The sequence below is a fragment of the Oncorhynchus kisutch genome, unplaced genomic scaffold (genome assembly GCF_002021735.2).
Source record: "Oncorhynchus kisutch isolate 150728-3 unplaced genomic scaffold, Okis_V2 scaffold2899, whole genome shotgun sequence".
NCBI classification, from domain to species: domain Eukaryota; kingdom Metazoa; phylum Chordata; class Actinopteri; order Salmoniformes; family Salmonidae; genus Oncorhynchus; species Oncorhynchus kisutch.
This window is the reverse complement of record NW_022264844.1, coordinates 1-22,082: the sequence shown is the minus strand read 5'-3', so window position 1 is coordinate 22,082 and position 22,082 is coordinate 1. Positions and strand designations below refer to the sequence as shown.

General features: G+C 47.6%; 1 protein-coding gene across 1 annotated transcript; it reads left to right on the top strand.

Annotated features, from left to right (window-relative positions):
* Positions 1 to 6,090: 6,090 nt before the first annotated feature.
* Positions 6,091 to 11,103, top strand: LOC116371028 (NT-3 growth factor receptor-like; the record flags this gene model as incomplete). The annotated part of the gene is made up of 3 exons (XM_031819936.1): positions 6,091 to 6,221; positions 10,324 to 10,532; positions 10,860 to 11,103. Coding segments are annotated over 3 exons (584 nt in total), but the record flags the coding sequence as incomplete, so codon positions are not given.
* Between the last annotated feature and the right edge of the window lie 10,979 nt (positions 11,104 to 22,082).

Sequence of the window (22,082 nt, the reverse complement as noted above, 5' to 3'; positions counted from 1 at the left end):
CCTCTCTCTCTCTCTCTCTCTCTCTCTCTCTCTCTCTCTCTCTCTCTCTCTCTCTCTCTCTCTGTCTCTCTCTCTCTCTCTCTCTCTCTCTCTCTCTCTCTCTCTCTCTCTCTCTCTCTCTCTCTGTCTCTCTCTCTCTCTCTCTGTCCTCTGACTTTCTCTCTCTACTAGATGTTGGAACATTGCTGCGGGGACTTGCTTCCATTTTAGCCAGAATAGAGTTTGTGAGGTCGGGCAGTCGGCCGTTTTTACATGCCACGCGCTCAGCACTCAGCGGGCCCGTTCTGTGCGTTGTGGCATACCACTTCACAGCTGTTGCTCCTAGACAAATCCACTTCACAATGATAGCCACTTACAGTTGAACGGGGCAGCTCTAGCAGGGCAGAAATTTGGTGAACTGACTTGTTGGAAAGGTGGCTCCTATGACGGTGCCATGTTGAAAGTCACTGAGCTCTTCAGTAAGGCCATTCTACTGCCAATGTTTGTCTATGGAGATTGCATGGCGGTGTGCTGGAGTCGATACACTGTCAGCAACGGGTTATGGCTGAAATAGCCAAATCCACTCATTTGAGTATACTCCAAACTTTAGTATGTATAGGGTATTTCTCTGGTCTTGAAACACCAGAATGTCAGCCTTGGCCACTTCCCATACTTATGCTAATTAAAGCATTTCACTTTGGTTTAATTTGTCTCCCATTGTTCTATCTCCTGTGTATTCCTCACCACAAAAGGTTTTGAATTAATATCTTAAATCATTTGATATTTTGTTTGTATTTTTCTAGCAATTAAATATCAGTTCTTGGACCAGACTAATTCAGAGGCCCAGTTAGTTCGTTTCTCACCAGAAACTAATGCTTGATTCCTTCCTTTCTATTTCCGACTCTCAGATCTCAGGGACTTAGGGTTGTATCCCAAAGGGCACCCTGTTCCCTACGTAGTGGACTAGTCCTATATACTGTGCTATCTGACGAGCAGAGCACGCTGGGTATTGATCTTAGACAATCATTTTCCTCAGTGATGTGCTATCTGAAGAGCAGGGCAGGCTGGGTATTGATCTTAGACACTCTTTGATCCGTCTGCATAAGTACAGTAAAAGCGAGTCCCAAATGGCACCCTATTCCCTACATAGTGCACTCCTCCAGGGCTCTCTTTCAAAAGTAGTGCCACTATGTAGGGCAATAGTTTACCATTTGAACGTAGACCTATATAAAACTGGTTTGGCTAAGCTCCCTTCCTCTCTAATTGGAATGAATGGAAACATAATTTCCCAGTTTGGAAATATGAGTTTGGAAATGAAAGCGGGTGCCGTATTATCTTCAGGATGAATTCACCATCTGGTCTTAGCTGGTTATCTTTCCTTTTAAAAGAGTATGTGTCCTCAGGCAGAGGGGGGGTTTAGTGCCTCTGCTCTACAGAGCTCCGTCATCATACAGGCCCAAATACAACCCTACTCCAGAAACTAGTGGACTACTTCTGACCAGAACTTAATGGACCTGGTCAACAGTAGGAATAGGGCTCTGGTTTAAAGTAGGCTCTATGTAGGAAATAGGGCTCTGGTCTAAAGTAGTGCACTATGTAGGGAATAGGGCTCTGGTCTAAAGTAGTGCACTATGTAGGGAATAGGGCTCTGGGTCTAAGTAGTGCTCTATGTAGGAAATAGGGCTCTGGTCTTAAAGTAGTGCACTATGTAGGGAATAGGGCTCTGGTCTAAAGTAGTGCACTATGTAGGGAATAGGGATCTGGTCTAAAGTAGTGCACTATGTAGGGAATAGGGCTCTGGTCTGAAGTAGTGCACTATGTAGGGAATAGGGCTCTATCAGACAGCACCACCACTCTATATCAGACAGCACCACCACTCTATATCAGACAGCACCACCACTCTATATCAGGACAGCTCCACCACTCTATATCAGATAGCACCACCACTCTATATCAGACAGCTCCACCACTCTATATCAGACAGCACCACCACTCTATATCAGACAGCTCCACCACTCTATATCAGACAGCACCACCACTCTATATCAGACAGCACCACCACTCTATATCAGATAGCACCACCACTCTATATCAGATAGCACACCACCACTCTTATCAGACAGCATCACCACTCTATATTATACAACACCACTTAATATATCAGACAGCACCCACCACTCTATATCAGACTAGCACCACCCACTCTATATCAGACAGCACCACCACTCTATATCAGACAGCAACCACTCTATATCAGACATAACCACCGCTCTATATCAGACAGCACCACCGCTATATATCAGACAGCACCACCACCACTCTATATCAGATAGCACCACCACTCTATATCAGAAAGCACCACCACTCTATATCAGACAGCACCACCACTCTGTATCAGACAGCACCACCACTCTGTATCAGACAGCACCACCACTCTATATCAGACAGCACACCACTCTATATCAGATAGCACACTCTATATCAGACAGTATCACCACTCTATATCATACAACACCACTCTATATCAGACAGCACCACCACTCTATATCAGATAGAACCACCACTCTATATCAGACAGCACCACCACTCTATATCAGACAGCACCACTCTATATCAGACAGCACCACCACTCTATATCACACAGCACCACCACTCTGTATCAGACAGCACCACCATTCTATATCAGACAGCACCACTCTATATCAGACAGCACCACCACTCTATATCAGACAGCACCACCATTCTATCTCAGACAGCACCACTCTATATCAGACAGCACCACCACTCTATATCAGACAGCACCACCCCTCTATATCAGACAGCACCACCACTCTATATCAGACAGCACCACCACTCTATATCAGACAGCTCCACCACTCTATATCAGATAGCACCACCACTCTATATCAGACAGCTCCACCACTCTATATCAGACAGCACCACCACTCTATATCAGACAGCTCCACCACTCTATATCAGACAGCACCACACTCTATATCAGACAGCACCACCACTCTATATCAGATAGCACCACCACTCTATATCAGACAGCTCCACCACTCTATATCAGACAGCACCACTACTCTATATCAGGACAGCTCCACCACTGTATATCGGACAGCACCACCACTCTATATCAGACAGCACCACCACTCTATATCAGACAGCACCACTCTATATCAGACAGCACCACCGCCACTCTATATCAGACAGCACCACAACTCTATATCAGACAGCACCACCACTCTATATCAGACAGCACCACCACTCTATATCAGATAGCACCACTCTATATCAGACAGCACCACCGCTCTATATCAGACAGCACCACCACTCTATATCAGACAGCACCACCACCACTCTATATCAGACAGCACCACAACTCTATATCAGACAACACCACTCTATATCAGACAGCACCACCACTCTATATCAGACAGCACCACCACTCTTGATCAGACAGCACCACCACTCTATATCAGACAGCGCCACAACTCCAGCTCAGACAGCACCACAACTCTATATCAGACAGCACCACAACTCTATATCAGACAGCACCACCACTCTATATCAGACAGCACCACCACTCTATATCAGACAGCACCACAACTCTATATCAGACAGCACCACTCTATATCAGACAGCACACCACTCTATATCAGACAGCACCACCACTCTATATCAGACAGCACCACCACTATATATCAGACAGCACCACCACCACTCTATATCAGACAGCACCACAACTCTATATCAGACAGCACCACTCTATATCAGACAGCACCACCACTCTATATCAGACAGCACCACCACTCTATATCAGACAGCACCACAACTCTATATCAGACAGCACCACTCTATATCAGACAGCACCACCACTCTATATCAGACAGCACCACCACTCTATATCAGACAGCACCACCACTCTATATCAGACAGCTCCACCACTCTATATCAGACACCACCACCACTCTATATCAGACAGCTCCACCACTCTATATCAGACAGCACCACCACTCTATATCAGATAGCTCCACCACTCTATATCAGACACCACCCACAACTCTATATCAGACACCACCACTCTATATCAGACAGCACCACCACTCTATATCAGACAGCACCACCACTCTATATCAGACAGCACCACCACTCTATATCAGACAGCACCACAACTCTATATCAGACAGCACCACTCTATATCAGACAGCACCACCACTCTATATCAGACAGCACCACCACTCTATATCAGACAGCACCACCACTCTATATCAGACAGCTCCACCACTCTATATCAGACACCACCACCACTCTATATCAGACAGCTCCACCACTCTATATCAGACAGCACCACCACTCTATATCAGACAGCTCCACCACTCTATATCAGACAGCACCACCACTCTATATCAGACAGCACCACCACTATATATCAGACAGCACCACCTCTATATCAGACAGCACCACCACTCTATCAGACAGCATCACCACTCTGTATCAGACAGCACCACTCTATATCAGACAGCACCACTCTATATCAGACAGCACCACTCTATATCAGACAGCACCACCACTCTATATCAGACAGCACCACCACTCTATCAGACAGCATCACCACTCTGTATCAGACAGCACCACTCTATATCAGACAGCACCACTCTATATCAGACAGCACCACTCTATATCAGACAGCACCACTCTATATCAGACAGCACCACCACTCTATATCAGACAGCACCACCACTCTATATCAGACAGCACCACTCTATATCAGACAGCACCACCACTCTATATCAGACAGCACCACCACTCTATATCAGACAGCACCACCACTCTATATCAGACAGCACCACCTCTATATATCAGACAGCACCACCACTCTATCAGACAGCACCACCACTCTATCAGACAGCATCACCACTCTGTATCAGACAGCACCACTCTATATCAGACAGCACCACTCTATATCAGACAGCACCACCCTATATCAGACAGCACCACCACTCTTTGTCCCCTCCAGACTCACTCTGTCTGTGTGTGTTTGTCCCCTCCAGACTCACTCTGTCTGTGTGTGTTTGTCCCCCCCCCTCCAGACTCACTCTGTCTGTGTGTTTGACCCCCCCCCCCTCCAGACTCACTCTGTCTGTGTGTGTTTGTCCCCCCCCCCTCCTGACTCACTCTGTCTGTGTGTGTTTGTCCCCTCCAGACTCACTCTGTCTGTGTGTGTTTGTCCCCCCCCCTCCAGACTCACTCTGTCCGTGTGTGTTTGTCCCCTCCAGACTCACTCTGTCTGTGTGTGTTTGACCCCCCCCCCCCCCTCCAGACTCACTCTGTCTGTGTGTGTTTGTCCCCCCTCCCTCCAGACTCACTCTGTCTGTGTGTGTTTGTCCCCCCTCCCTCCAGACTCACTCTGTCTGTGTGTGTTTGTCCCCCCCTCCAGACTCACTCTGTCTGTGTGTGATTGTCCCCCCCCCCCTCCCTCCAGACTCACTCTGTCTGTGTGTGTTTGTCCCCCTACCTCCAGACTCACTCTGTCTGTGTGTGTTTGTCCCCTCCAGACTCAGTCTGTCTGTGTGTGTTTGTCCCCCCCCCCCTCCAGACTCACTCTGGCTGTGTGTGTTTGTCTCCCCCCCCTCCAGACTCACTCTGTCTGTGTGTGTGTGTTTGTCCCCTCCAGACTCACTCTGTCTGTGTGTGTTTGTCCCCTCCAGACTCACTCTGTCTGTGTGTGTTTGTCCCCCCCTCCAGACTCACTCTGTCTGTGTGTGTTTGTCCCCCCCCCCCCTCCAGACTCACTCTGTCTGTGTGTGTTTGTCCCCTCCAGACTCACTCTGTCTGTGTGTGTTTGTCCCCCCCCCTACCTCCAGACTCACTCTGTCTGTGTGTGTTTGTCCCCTCCAGACTCACTCTGTCTGTGTGTGTTTGACCCCTCCAGACTCACTCTGTCTGTGTGTTTGTCCCCCCCCCTACCTCCAGACTCACTCTGTCTGTGTGTGTTTGTCCCTTCCAGACTCACTCTGTCTGTGTGTTTGTCCCCCCTCCCTCCAGACTCACTCTGTCTGTGTGTGTTTGTCCCCTCCAGACTCACTCTGTCTGTGTGTTTGTCCCCAGACATACAGCACATTAAGCGCAGGGACATCCTCCTGAAGAGGGAGCTGGGAGAGGGGGCGTTCGGGAAGGTCTTCCTGGCTGAGTGCTACAACCTGATTCCCACCAAGGATACCATGCTGGTGGCTGTCAAGGTAAGGAGGGATCCACCAAACAGACACAGTACTGTCTGTGGTAAATGGTTCTCATTAGGAGGGATCCCCCAAACAGACACAGTACTGTCTGTGGTAAATGGTTCTCATTAGGTGGGATCCCCCAAACAGACACAGTACTGTCTGTGGTAAATGGTTCTCATTAGGTGGGATCCCCCAAACAGACACAGTACTGTCTGTGGTAAATGGTTCTCATTAGGTGGGATCCCCCAAGCAGACACACTACTGTTACAGCTGTCTGTGGTAAATGGTTCTCATTAGGTGGGATCCCCCAAACAGACACAGTACTGTCTGTGGTAAATGGTTCTCATTAGGTGGGATCCCCCAAACAGACACAGTACTGTCTGTGGTAAATGGTTCTCATTAGGTGGGATCCCCCAAACAGACACAGTACTGTCTGTGGTAAATGGTTCTCATTAGGTGGGATCCCCCAAGCAGACACACTACTGTTACAGCTGTCTGTGGTAAATGGTTCTCATTAGGTGGGATCCCCCAAACAGACACAGTACTGTCTGTGGTAAATGGTTCTCATTAGGAGGGATCCCCCAAACAGACACAGTACTGTCTGTTGTAAATGGTTCTCATCTCAGTGGTGGGAAAGGAATGGTGCTTGTTGTGGGAAAGGAATGGTGTCTGTTGTGTGGTGGGAAAGGAACGGTGTCTGTTGTGTGGTGGGAAAGGAACGGTGTCTGTTGTGTGGTGGGAAAGGAAATGTGTCTGTTGTGTGGTGGGAAAGGAATGGTGTCTGTTGTGTGGTGGGAAAGGAACAGTGTCTGTTGTAGGAAAGGAATGGTGTCTGTTGTGTGAAAGGAATAGTGTCTGTTGTGTGGTGGGAAAGGAACGGTGTCTGTTGTGTGGTGGGAAAGGAAAGGTGTCTGTTGTGTGGTGGGAAAGGAAAGGTGTCTGTTGTGTGGTGGGAAAGGAATGGTGTCTGTTGTGTGGTGGGAAAGGAAAGGTGTCTGTTGTGGGAAAGGAATGGTGTCTGTTGTGTGAAAGGAAAGGTGTCTGTTGTGTGGTGGGAAAGGAACGGTGTCTGTTGTGTGGTGGGAAAGGAAAGGTGTCTGTTGTGTGGTGGGAAAGGAACGGTGTCTGTTGTGTGGTGGGAAAGGAACGGTGTCTGTTGTGTGGTGGGAAAGGAACGGTGTCTGTTGTGTGGTGGGAAAGGAACGGTGTCTGTTGTGTGGTGGGAAAGGAACTGTGTCTGTTGTGTGGTGGGAAGGAACGGTGTCTGTTGTGTGGTGGGAAAGGAATGGTGTCTGTTGTGTGGTGGGAAAGGAACGGTGTCTGTTGTGTGGTGGGAAAGGAATGGTGTCTGTTGTGTGGTGGGAAAGGAAAAGTGTCTGTTGTGGGAAAGGAACGGTGTCTGTTGTGTGGTGGGAAAGGAACGGTGTCTGTTGTGTGGTGGGAAAGGAACGGTGTCTGTTGTGTGGTGGGAAAGGAACGGTGTCTGTTGTGTGGTGGGAAAGGAACTGTGTCTGTTGTGTGGTGGGAAAGGAACGGTGTCTGTTGTGTGGTGGGAAAGGAATGGTGTCTGTTGTGTGGTGGGAAAGGAACGGTGTCTGTTGTGTGGTGGGAAAGGAATGGTGTCTGTTGTGTGGTGGGAAAGGAAAAGTGTCTGTTGTGGGAAAGGAACGGTGTCTGTTGTGTGGTGGGAAAGGAACGGTGTCTGTTGTGGGGTGGGAAAGGAACGGTGTCTGTTGTGGGAAAGGAATGGTGTCTGTTGTGTTGTGGGAAAGGAACGGTGTCTGTTGTGTTGTGGGAAAGGAACGGTGTCTGTTGTGTGGTGGGAAAGGAACGGTGTCTGTTGTGTGGTGGGAAAGGAACGGTGTCTGTTGTGGGAAAGGAATGGTGTCTGTTGTGTTGTGGGAAAGGAACGGTGTCTGTTGTGGGAAAGGAATGGTGTCTGTTGTGTTGTGGGAAAGGAACGGTGTCTGTTGTGTTGTGGGAAAGGAACGGTGTCTGTTGTGGGGTGGGAAAGGAACTGTGTCTGTTGTGGGAAAGGAATGGTGTCTGTTGTGTGAAAGGAAAGGTGTTTGTTGTGTGGTGGGAAAGGAAAGGTGTCTGTTGTGTGAAAGGAATGGTGTCTGTTGTGTGAAAGGAAAGGTGTCTGTTGTGTGGTGGGAAAGGAACGGTGTCTGTTGTGTGGTGGGATAGGAACGGTGTCTGTTGTGGGGTGGGAAAGGAACGGTGTCTGTTGTGTGGTGGGAAAGGAAAGGTGTTTGTTGTGTGGTGGGAAAGGAAAGGTGTCTGTTGTGTGAAAGGAATGGTGTCTGTTGTGTGAAAGGAAAGGTGTCTGTTGTGTGGTGGGAAAGGAACGGTGTCTGTTGTGTGGTGGGATAGGAACGGTGTCTGTTGTCTGGTGGGAAAGGAACGGTGTCTGTTGTGTGGTGGGAAAGGAACGGTGTCTGTTGTGTGGTGGGAAAGGAACGGTGTCTGTTGTGTGGTGGGAAAGGAACGGTGTCTGTTGTGTGGTGGGAAAGGAACGGTGTCTGTTGTGTGGTGGGAAAGGAACGGTGTCTGTTGTGTGGTGGGAAAGGAACGGTGTCTGTTTGTGTTCAAACACTTATCTTCTTCCATCTCCGTTGGAATAGAATATAAAACAGAATATCACTTTATGTCAACCAACTGAAACCCTGCAGTTCTCTTCCTGTTATTATCGTGTCTAAGCACTCGTAGTTATTCTGTTGGACTGACGCCCAGAGGAGAAACATTTACTGAGACTGTATCCTCAATGGCATCCTATTCCCTGTGTAGTGCACTACATTTGCATTCTATTCCCTGTATAGTGCACTACATTTGCATCCTATTCCCTGTGTAGTGCACTACATTTGCATCCTATTCCCTATGTAGTGCACTACATTTGACCAAGGTCCATAGGGGCTCTGGGAAAAAATTGTCCACTATAAAGGGATTAGGACGCCATTGTGGATGCATTCTCAGTAAATGTTTCTCCTCTGGGTCCAGACAGTTTCTTTAGAGGAGTCACCAGAACACTGTGACCGTGCTGTCTGGTATTACTGGTCCAGACAGTCACCAGAACACTGTGACCATGCTGTCTGGTATTACTGGTCCAGACAGTCACCAGAACACTGTGACCATGCTGTCTGGTATTACTGGTCCAGACAGTCACCAGAACACTGTGACCCTGCTGTCTGGTATTACTGGTCCAGACAGTTTGTTTAGAGGAGTCACCAGAACACTGTGACCATCCCGTCTGGTATTACTGGTCCAGACAGTCACCAGAACACTGTGACCATGCTGTCTGGTGTTACTGAGTGATGAGGGGATGTTACTGAGTGATGAGGGGATGTTACTGAGTGATGAGGGGATGTTACGAGTGATGAGGGGATGTGATGTTACTGAGTGATGAGGGGATGTTACTGAGTGATGAGGGGATGTTACTGAGTGATGAGGGGATGTTACTGAGTGATGAGGGGATGTTACTGAGTGATGAGGGGATGTTACTGAGTGATGAGGGGATGTGATGTTACTGAGTGATGAGGGGATGTTACTGAGTGATGAGGTATTTTTTAGGTTTGTATAACTGAAGACCTACTGGTAATTTACAGACATCATCCAGCAGAATACCAACAGTACATCTCTCTTCTACCCAGACCCTGAAGGACCTCACCCTGTCTGTTGTCTATAAGATGTCTGATATCGATGTGTTTACTACTACAGTAGTACCAGCAGTAAAACAACAGTACTTCTCCATCTCATCCACAGACCCTGAAACCAACAGCGTGTCCCTTTGGTTCCCAGAGCCTGAAGGACCCCAACCTGTCTGTTATCTATATGCTGTAGTTCCGTCTGTAAACCCACAGTACTTCTCCATCTCATCCACAGACACTGAAACCAACAGCGTGTCCCTTTGGTTCCCAGAGCCTGAAGGACCCCAACCTGTCTGTTGTCTATATGCTGTAGTTCCGTCTGTAAACCAACAGTACTTCTCCATCTCATCCACAGACACTGAAACCAACAGCATGTCCCTTTGGTTCCCAGAGCCTGAAGGACCCCAACCTGTCTGTTGTCTATATGCTGTAGTTCCGTCTGTAAACCAACAGTACTTCTCTCTCATCCACAGACACTGAAACCAACAGCGTGTCCCTTTGGTTCCCAGAGCCTGAAGGACCCCAACCTGTCAGCCAGAAAAGACTTCCAGAGAGAAGCTGAGCTGCTCACCAACCTCCAGCACGACCACATTGTTAAGTTCTATGGGGTCTGTGTGGATGGAGATCCCCTCATCATGGTGTTTGAGTACATGAAGCATGGGGACCTCAACAAGTTCCTCAGGTAGTGGTATAGGAACAATGCTGGTACACAGGGACGCCTCTTTGGTTTTAGAAGTGGGGGGGGACATAACCTGACGGGAGGTCTGGAATATTTTGGGGGAATCTAAAGCAAATTTCCTGCATTTTTACACAATCCAACATGCCGTCTCTATTTAGAACAAAAAGAAAGCAAAAATGTCCACAGTTATCAAGCTAATGTAAGAGATCAAACTCCTCTGTCTCTACTACTCCTCTGTTCTGTTTCGTATCTCTTTCTCCAGAGTCCATGGTCCAGATGGCCAGCCTCTACATACTGTATAGATGAAGGTTTATGTTTCTCTCTCTCCAGAGTCCATGGTCCAGATGCTATGATCCTTGTGGATGGCCATCCCGTTCAAACTGACGGAGAGCTGGGTCTGTCCCAGATGTTACACATCGCTACCCAGATCTCAGCCGGCATTGTGTACCTGGCCTCCCAGCACTTTGTCCACAGAGACCTGGCCACCAGGAACTGTCTAGTGGGCAACGGGCTGTTGGTGAAGATAGGAGACTTCGGGATGTCCAGAGACATCTACAGCACAGACTACTACAGGGTAAGGACTCATGTATGGATGGACTATAGCATTTGTACTGAGAGATTTGATAATTTATGAACCCCTGTGCCATTTCCTTTAACTTCTTAGTGATCCCGTCCCGCTCGAATCTCGGTAACGGGATTGATTTGACAACATCCAGTGAAATTGCAGCGCACCAAATTCAAAAACAGAAATACTCGTAATAAGAATTCATTTAACATACAAGTGTTATGCATCAAAATACAGCTGAACTTCTTGTTCATCCAGCCGCAGTGTCAGATTTCAAAAAGGCTCTACGGCGAAAGCAGACCATGCGATTATCTGAGGACAGCACCCCGCATACAAACACATGAAAATCATATTTCAACCAGCCAGGCACGACATAAAAGTCAGAAATAATGAAAAGAAAGTGAAAAGAAAGTGAAGTACGTTCCAGGTCGCTCGCACCAAAAGATTTGAGTCCACCTGGAGTGACACATGGAAGAGCAGGTGAATCATCATCATCAACATCAACCAATTTCTAAAGACTGTTGACATCTAGTGGAAGCTATAGGGACTACAAGCAGATTCCTATTAAATAGGGCTTACCATAGAAATCTAATGCAAAACAGATTGACCCAAAAAAAAAATCCCGGGTTGGATTGTGCTCGGGGTTCCGCCTGCCAACTCAGTTCTGTTATACTCACAGACATTATTCTAACAGTTTTAGAAATGTCAGAGTGTTTTCTATCCACATCTAATAATGATATGCATATCCTAGCATCTGGGCCTGAGTAGCAGGCAGTTTACTTTGGGCACGCTTTTCATCCGGACGTGAAAATACTGCACCCTATCCCTAATAAGTTTTTAATCTAGAGAAAAACATTTCCTTATATGATAAGTAAACACAGTAGGGCAGTCCACGAGGGGGTGTAGTGCCCCTCTTGAAGTAACCACAGTGGGGCAGTCCACGAGGGGGTGTAGTGCCCCTCTTGAAGTAACCACAGTGGGGCAGTCCACGAGGGGGTGTAGTGCCCCTCTTGAAGTAACCACAGTAGGGCAGTCCATGAGGGGGCGTAGTGCCCCTCTTAAAGTAAACACAGTGGGGCAGTCCACGAGGGGGTATAGTGCCCCTCTTGAAGTAACCACAGTGGGGCAGTCCACGAGGGGGTGTAGTGCCCCTCTTGAAGTAACCACAGTGGGGCAGTCCACGAGGGGGTATAGTGCCCCTCTTGAAGTAACCAGTGGCGTCTGTGGAGGAAGCTGCCTCATGTCAACCTGTCAACATGTTATTGTTACAATCTGGTGAATTTCTGTTCTTCCCAACAACCTCACGTAATGAACGTGTGAGAGAGACATCTGAAATGTATTTTTTTACAATCACAATTCCCCTTAACGACATCACAATTCCCCTTAATGACATCACAATTCCCCTTAACGACATCACAATTCCCCTTAATGGCATCACAATTCCCCGTAATGACATGACAATTCCCCGTAATGCCATCACAATTCCCCGTAATGACATCACAATTCCCCTTAATGGCATCACAATTCCCCTTAACGGCATCACAATTCCCCGTAATGGCATCACAATTCCCCTTAATGGCATCACAATTCCCCGTAATGACATGACAATTCCCCGTAATGCCATCACAATTCCCCGTAATGACATCACAATTCCCCTTAATGGCATCACAATTCCCCATAATGACATCACAATTCCCCGTAATGACATCACAATTCCCCGTAATGACATTACAATTCCCCATAATGGCATAACAATTCCCCTTAATGGCATCACAATTCCCCTTAATGGCATCACAATTCCCCTTAATGGCATCACAATTCCCCTTAATGGCATCACAATTCCCCATAATGACATCACAATTCCCCGTAATGACATCATAATTCCCCGTAATGACATCACAATTCCCCTTAATGGCATCACAATTCCCCTTAATGGCATCACAATTCCCCGTAATGGCATCACAATTCCCCGTAATGGCATCACAATTCCCCTTAATGGCATCACAATTCCCTTAATGGCATCACAATTCCCCTTAATGGCATCACAATTCCCCTTAATGGCATCACAATTCCCCTTAATGGCATCACAATTCCCCTTAATGGCATCACAATTCCCCTTAATGCATCACAATTCCCCTTAATGACATTGCATATCCCCATAATGACATCACAATTCCCCTTAATGACATTACAATTCCCCTTAATGGCATCACAATTCCCCTTAATGGCATCACAATTCCCCTTAATGGCATCACAATTCCCCGTAATGACATCACAATTCCCCGTAATGACATCACAATTCCCCTTAATGGCATCACAATTCCCCTTAATGGCATCACAATTCCCCTTAATGGCATCACAATTCCCCGTCATGGCATCACAATTCCCCGTAATGACATCACAATTCCCCTTAATGGCATCACAATTCCCCTTAATGGCATCACAATTCCCCATAATGGCATCACAATTCCCCGTCATGGCATCACAATTCCCCGTCATGGCATCACAATTCCCCTTAATGGCATCACAATTCCCTTAATGGCATCACAATTCCCCTTAATGGCATCACAATTCCCCGTAATGACATTACAATTCCCCTTAATGACATTACAATTCCCCTTAATGACATCACAATTCCCCTTAATGACATTACAATTCCCCTTAATGACATTACAATTCCCCTTAATGACATCACAATTCCCCTTAATGACATTACAATTCCCCTTAATGACATCACAATTCCCCTTAATGACATCACAATTCCCCTTAATGACATCACAATACCACTTAATGAAAAGGTGAAAACAAGTTGTTAGAAATGTTGTAATGTATTATAAATAAAAAACAGAAATACCTTATTTACACAAGTATTCAGACCCTCAGAGCTCAGGTGCATCCTGTTTCCATTGATCATCCTTGAGATGTTTCTAACAATTTGATTGGAGTCCACCTGTGGTACATTTAATTGATTGGACATGATTTGGAAAGGCACAAACCTGTCTATATAAGGTCCCACAATTGACAGTGCTGAGGAGTGGCTAGATGATGGTTCTGTGCTTCCAACTTTGTGGTAACAGTTTGGGGAAGGCCCTTTCCTGTTTATGCATGACAATGCCCCTGTGCACAAAGCGAGGTCCAAGGTTTTTTGAGATCGGTGTGGAAGAACTTGACCGTCCTGCACAGAGCCCCTGACCTCAATCCCATCAAAAAACATTGAGTTGAATTGGAAGGCTGGCTACGAGCCAGGACTAATCGCCCATCATCAGTGCCCGACCAGACAGAGAAGAACAAAAGTACTTAGCCTCTGTAGTTGAAACCAGGACAGGCTGATATCTCCACAGGGCTGAAGAGCATGGCTCTGTAGTTGAAACCAGGACAGGCGGATATCTCCACAGGGTTGAAGAGCATGCCTCTGTAGTTGAAACCAGGACAGGCTGATATCGCCACAGGGCTGAAAGAGCATGCCTCTGTAGTTGAAACCAGGACAGGCTGATATCTCCACAGGGCTGAAGAGCATGCCTCTGTAGTTGAAACCAGGACAGGCTGATATCTCCACAGGGCTGAATGAGCATGCCTCTGTAGTTGATACCAGGACAGGCTGATATCTCCACAGGGCTGAAGAGCATGCCTCTATAATTGAAACCAGGACAGGCTGATATCTCCACAGGGTGAAGAGCATGCCTCTGTAGTTAAAACCAGGACAGGCTGATATCTCCACAGGGCTGAAGGGCATGCCTCTGTAGTTGAAACCAGGACAGGTTGATATCTCCACAGGGCTGAAGAGCATGCCTCTGTAGTTGAAACCAGGACAGGCTGATATATCCACAGGGCTGAAGAGCATGCCTCTGTAGTTGAAACCAGGACAGGCTGATATCTTCACAGGGCTGAAGAGCCTGCCTCTGTAGTTGAAACTAGGACAGGCGGATATCTCCACAGGGCTGAAGAGCATGCCTCTGTAGTTGAAACCAGGACAGGCTGATATCTCCACAGGGCTGAAGAACATGCCTCTGTAGTTGATACCAGGACACGCTGATATCTCCACAGGGCTGAAGAGCATGCCTCTATAATTGAAACCAGGACAGGCTGATATCTCCACAGGGCTGAAGAGCATGCCTCTATAATTGAAACCAGGACAGGCTGATATCTCCACAGGGCTGAAGAGCATGTCTCTGTAGTTAAAACCAGGACAGGCTGATATCTCCACAGGGCTGAAGAGCATGCCTCTATAATTGAAACCAGGACAGGCTGATATCTCCACAGGGCTGAAGAGCATGTCTCTGTAGTTAAAACCAGGACAGGCTGATATCTCCACAGGGCTGAAGGGCATGTCTCTGTAGTTGAAACAGGACAGGATGATATCTCTACAAGGGCTGAGAGCATGCCTCTATTGTTGAAACCAGGACAGGTTGATATCTCCACAGGGCTGAAGAGCATGCCTCTGTAGTTAAAACCAGGACAGGCTGATATCTCCACAGGGCTGAAGAGCATGCCTCTGTAGTTGAAACCAGGACAGGCTGATATCTCCACAGGGCTGAAGAGCATGCCTCTGTAGTTGAAACCAGGACAGGCTGATATCCCCACAGGGCTGAAGAGCATGCCTCTATAGTTGAAACCAGGACAGGCTGATATCTCCACAGGGCTGAAGAGCATGCCTCTATAATTGAAACCAGGACAGGCTGATATCTCCACAGGGCTGAAGAGCATGCCTCTGTAGTTAAAACCAGGACAGGCTGATATCTCCACAGGGCTGAAGAGCATGCCTCTGTAGTTGAAACCAGGGACAGGCTGATATCCCCACAGGGCTGAAGAGCATGCCTCTGTAGTTGAAACCAGGACAGGCTGATATCTCCACAGGGCTGAAGAGCATGCCTCTATAATTGAAACCAGGACAGGCTGATATCTCCACAGGGCTGAAGAGCATGCCTCTGTAGTTAAAACCAGGACAGGCTGATATCTCCACAGGCTGAAGGGCATGCCTCTGTAGTTGAAACCAGGACAGGTTGATATCTCCACAGGGCTGAAGAGCATGCCTCTGTAGTTGAAACCAGGACAGGCTGATATATCCACAGGGCTGAAGAGCATGCCTCTGTAGTTGAAACCAGGACAGGCTGATATCTCCACAGGGCTGAAGAGCCTGCCTCTGTAGTTGAAACTAGGACAGGCGGATATCTCCACAGGGCTGAAGAGCATGCCTCTATAATTGAAACCAGGACAGGCTGATATCTCCACAGGGCTGAAGAGCATGCCTCTGTAGTTGATACCAGGACAGGCTGATATCTCCACAGGGCTGAAGAGCATGCCTCTGTAGTTAAAACCAGGACAGGATGATATCTCCACAGGGCTGAAGGGCATGCCTCTGTAGTTGAAACCAGGACAGGCTGATATCTCCACAGGGCTGAAGAGCATGCCTCGGTAGTTGAAACCAGGACAGGCTGATATCTCCACAGGGCTGAAGAGCATGCCTCTGTAGTGGAAACCAGGACAGGCTGATATCTCCACAGGGCTGAAGAGCATCCCTCTGTAGAAAACCAGGACAGGCTGATATCTCCACAGGGCTGAAGAGCATGCCTCTATAATTGAAACCAGGACAGGCTGATATCTCCACAGGGCTGAAGAGCATGTCTCTGTAGTTAAAACCAGGACAGGCTGATATCTCCACAGGGCTGAAGGCATGTCTCTGTAGTTGAAACCAGGACAGGATGATATATCTCTACAGGGCTGAGAGCATGCCTCTATTGTTGAAACCAGGACAGGTTGATATCTCCACAGGGCTGAAGAGCATGCCTCTGTAGTTAAAACCAGGACAGGCTGATATCTCCACAGGGCTGAAGAGCATGCCTCTGTAGTTGAAACCAGGACAGGCTGATATCTCCACAGGGCTGAAGAGCATGCCTCTGTAGTTGAAACCAGGACAGGCTGATATCCCCACAGGGCTGAAGAGCATGCCTCTGTAGTTGAAACCAGGACAGGCTGATATCTCCACAGGGCTGAAGAGCATGCCTCTATAATTGAAACCAGGACAGGCTGATATCTCCACAGGGCTGAAGAGCATGCCTCTGTAGTTAAAACCAGGACAGGCTGATATCTCCACAGGGCTGAAGAGCATGCCTCTGTAGTTGAAACCAGGACAGGCTGATATCCCACAGGGCTGAAGAGCATGCCTCTGTAGTTGAAACCAGGACAGGCTGATATCTCCACAGGGCTGAAGAGCATGCCTCTATAATTGAAACCAGGACAGGCTGATATCTCCACAGGGCTGAAGAGCATGCTCTGTGTAGTTAAAACCAGGACAGGCTGATATCTCCACAGGGCTGAAGGGCATGCCTCTGTAGTTGAAACCAGGACAGGTTGATATCTCCACAGGGCTGAAGAGCATGCCTCTGTAGTTGAAACCAGGACAGGCTGATATATCCACAGGGCTGAAGAGCATGCCTCTGTAGTTGAAACCAGGACAGGCTGATATCTCCACAGGGCTGAAGAGCCTGCCTCTGTAGTTGAAACTAGGACAGGCGGATATCTCCACAGGGCTGAAGAGCATGCCTCTATAATTGAAACCAGGACAGGCTGATATCTCCACAGGGCTGAAGAGCATGCCTCTGTAGTTGATACCAGGACAGGCTGATATCTCCACAGGGCTGAAGAGCATGCCTCTGTAGTTAAAACCAGGACAGGATGATATCTCCACAGGGCTGAAGGGCATGCCTCTGTAGTTGAAACCAGGACAGGCTGATATCTCCACAGGGCTGAAGAGCATGCCTCGGTAGTTGAAACCAGGACAGGCTGATATCTCCACAGGGCTGAAGAGCATGCCTCTGTAGTGGAAACCAGGACAGGCTGATATCTCCACAGGGCTGAAGAGCATGCCTCTGTAGTTAAAACCAGGACAGGCTGATATCTCCACAGGGCTGAAGGGCATGCCTCTGTAGTTGAAACCAGGACAGGCTGATATCTCCACAGGGCTGAAGAGCATGCCTCGGTAGTTGAAACCAGGACAGGCTGATATCTCCACAGGGCTGAAGAGCATGCCTCTGTAGTGGAAACCAGGACAGGCTGATATCTCCACAGGGCTGAAGAGCATGCCTCTGTGTTGTTGCCAGTCAGGCAGGCTGATAGGGACTGTGAGATGCCAGGGCTGGCATTGTGTTACATGGCCAGATAATATCTCTGCCAATCAGACAGAAAGGAGCAGAGAGGAGGCTGATCATGAGGGAGGAACACACAGCCAGTGTGTGGTAGTCCATCCAGTATTGTGTTGGTCGTGGTACTCCATCCAGTATTGTGTTGGTCGTGGTACTCCATCCAGTATTTTGCTGGTCGTTGTACTCCTCCAGTATTGTGTTGGTCCTGGTTCTCCATCCAGCATTGTGCTGGTCGTGGTACTCCATCCAGTATTGTCAAATCAAATCAAATCAAATTGTATTTGTCACATACACATGGTTAGCAGATGTTAATGTTAGTGTAGTGCTGGTCATGGTACTCCATCCAGTGGTTGTTGGTCGTGGTACTCCATCCAGTATTGTGCTGGTCATGGTACTTCCATCCAGTGTTGTGTTGGTCATGGTACTCCATCCAGTATTGTGTTGGTTGTGGTACTCCATCCAGTGTTGTGCTGGTCCTGGTACTCCACCCAGTATTGTGTTGGTCTGTTGGTCCTGGTTCTCCATCCAGCATTGTGCTGTTCGTGGTACTCCATCCAGTATTGTCAAATCAAATCAAATCAAATTTTATTTGTCCACATACACATGGTTAGCAGATGTTAATGCTAGTGTAGTGCTGGTCATGGTACTCCATCCAGTGTGTGTGGTCCTGGTACTCCATCCAGTGTTGTGTTGGTTGTGGTACTCCATCCAGTATTGTGCTGGTCATGGTACTCCATCCAGTGTTGTGTTGGTCATGGTACTCCATCCAGTATTGTGTTGGTTGTGGTACTCCATCCAGTGTTGTGCTGGTCCTGGTACTCCACCCAGTATTGTGTTGGTCTTGGTACTCCATCCAGTATTGTGTTGGTCGTGGTACTCCATCCAGTATTGTGTTGGTCTTGGTACTCCATCCAGTATTGTGTTGGTTGTGGTACTCCATCCAGTATTGTGCTGGTCATGGTACTCCATCCAGTGTTGTGTTGGTCATGGTACTCCATCCAGTATTGTGTTGGTTGTGGTACTCCATCCAGTGTTGTGCTGGTCCTGGTACTCCACCCAGTATTGTGTTGGTCTTGGTACTCCATCCAGTATTGTGTTGGTCGTGGTACTCCATCCAGTATTGTGTTGGTCGTGGTACTCCACCCAGTATTGTGTTGGTCGTGGTAGTCCATCCAGTATTGTGTTGGTCGTGGTACTCCATCCAGTATTGTGCTGATCGTGGTACTCCATCCAGTATTACGTTGGTCGTGGTACTCCATCCAGTGTTGTGCTGTTCGTGGTAGTCCATCCAGTATTGTGTTGGTCGTGGTACTCCATCCAGTACTTTGTTGGTCGTGGTACTCCATCCAGTATTACGTTGGTCGTCGTACTCCATCCAGTATTGTGTTGGTCGTGGTACTCTATCCAGTATTGTGTTGGTCGTCGTACTCCATCCAGTATTGTGTTGGTCGTGGTACTCTATCCAGTATTGTGTTGGTCCTGGTTCTCCATCCAGTACTTTGTTGGTCGTGGTACTCCATCCAGTATTTGGTTGGTCCTGGTACTCCATCCAGTATTGTGTTGGTCGTGGTACTCCATCCAGTATTTTGCTGGTCGTTGTACTCCCTCCAGTATTGTGTTGGTCCTGGTTCTCCATCCAGCATTGTGCTGGTCGTGGTACTCCATCCAGTATTGTGTTGGTCGTGGTACTCCATCCAGTATAGTGTTGGTTGTGGTACTCCATCCAGTATTGTGTTGGTCGTGGTACTCCATCCAGTATTGTGTTGGTCCTGGTACGCCATCCAGTTTTGTGTTGGTCTGGTATTCCATCCAGTATTGTGTTGGCCGTGGTACTCCATCCAGTATTGTGCTGGTCGTGGTACTCCATCAAGTATTAATATCAGATAACAGTGAGTTATCATCACAACTAGTTAATACCAGACAACTAGTTAATAACAGATAACAGTGAGTTATCATCACAACTAGTTCATACCAGACAACTAGTTAATAACAGATAACAGTGAGTTATCATCACAACTAGTTCATACCAGATAACATGATGGTTATCTAGATGGTTATCAGGCCTGGGGAGAGTCTAGATGGTTATCGGTCCTGGGGAGAGTCTAGATGGTTATCAGGCCTGGGGAGAGTCTAGATGTTTATCAGGCCCTTATGAGGTCTATGGCCCAGAGCTAACAGGTAGCCATGAGGTGTAGATGGTTATCAGGCCTGGGGAGAGTCTAGATGTTTACCAGGCCCTTACGAGGTCTATGGCCCAGAGCTAACAGGTAGCCATGAGGTGTAGATGGTTTTCAGGCCCTTACGAGGTCTATGGCCCAGAGCTAACAGGTAGCCATGAGGTGTAGATGGTTATCAGGCCTGGGGACAGTCTAGATGTTTATCAGGCCCTTATGAGGTCTATGGCCCAGAGCTAACAGTAGCCATGAGGTGTAGATGGTTATCAGGCCTGGGGAGAGTCTAGATGTTTACCAGGCCTTACGAGGTCTATGGCCCAGAGCTAACAGGTAGCCATGAGGTCTAGATGTTTATCATGCCCTTATGAGGTCTATGGCCCAGAGCTAACAGGTAGCCATGAGGTGTAGATGGTTATCAGGCCTGGGGACAGTCTAGATGTTTATCAGGCCCTTACGAGGTCTATGGCCCAGAGCTAACAGGTAGCCATGAGGTGTAGATGGTTATCAGGCCCTTACGAGGTCTATGGCCCAGAGCTAACAGGTAGCCATGAGGTGTAGATGGTTATCAGGCCTTACGAGGTCTATGGCCCAGAGCTAACAGGTAGCCATGAGGTGTAGATGGTTATCAGGCCCTTACGAGGTCTATGGCTCAGAGCTAACAGGTAGCCATGAGGTCTATGGCCCAGAGCTAACAGGTAGCCATGAGGTCTATGGCCCAGAGCTAAACAGGTAGCCATGAGGTCTATGGCCCAGAGCTAACAGGTAGCCATGAGGTCTATGGCCAGAGCTAACAGGTAGTCATGAGTTGTACATGACAAATGGAACCCTATTTCCTACATAGTGCACTACTTTAAACCATATCCATATTATAACAGTAACATCAGTCTTGTTGATGCTGTCCATGATTACAACAGTAACATCAGTCTTGTTGATGCTGTCCATGATTACAACAGTAACATCAGTCTTGTTGATGCTGTCCATGATTACAACAGTAACATCAGTCTTGTTGATGCTGTCCATGATTACAAAAGTAACATCAGTCTTGTTGATGCTGTCAGGACCGTGATTACAACAGTAACATCAGTCTTGTTGATGCTGTCAGGACCGTGATTACAACAGTAACATCAGTCTTGTTGATGCTGTCAGGACCGTGATTACAACAGTAACATCAGTCTTGTTGATGCTGTCAGGACCGTGATTACAACAGTAACATCAGTCTTGTTGATGCTGTCCATGATTACAACAGTAACATCAGTCTTGTTGATGCTGTCCATGATTACAACAGTAACATCAGTCTTGTTGATGCTGTCCATGATTACAACAGCAACATCAGTCTTGTTGATGCTGTCCATGATTACAACAGTAACATCAGTCTTGTTGATGCTGTCCATGATTACAACAGCAACATCAGTCTTGTTGATGCTGTCCATGATTACAACAGTAACATCAGTCTTGTTGATGCTGTCCATGATTACAACAGTAACATCAGTCTTGTTGATGCTGTCATGATTACAACAGTAACATCAGTCTTGTTGATGCTGTCAGGACCGTGATTACAACAGTAACATCAGTATTGTTGATGCTGTCAGGACCGTGATTAGCTGTTAATCTGTTATCAGGTCACACAGCCCTGTACTAATATAGTCCTGTTAACCTGTTTCAGGTCGGAGGTCAC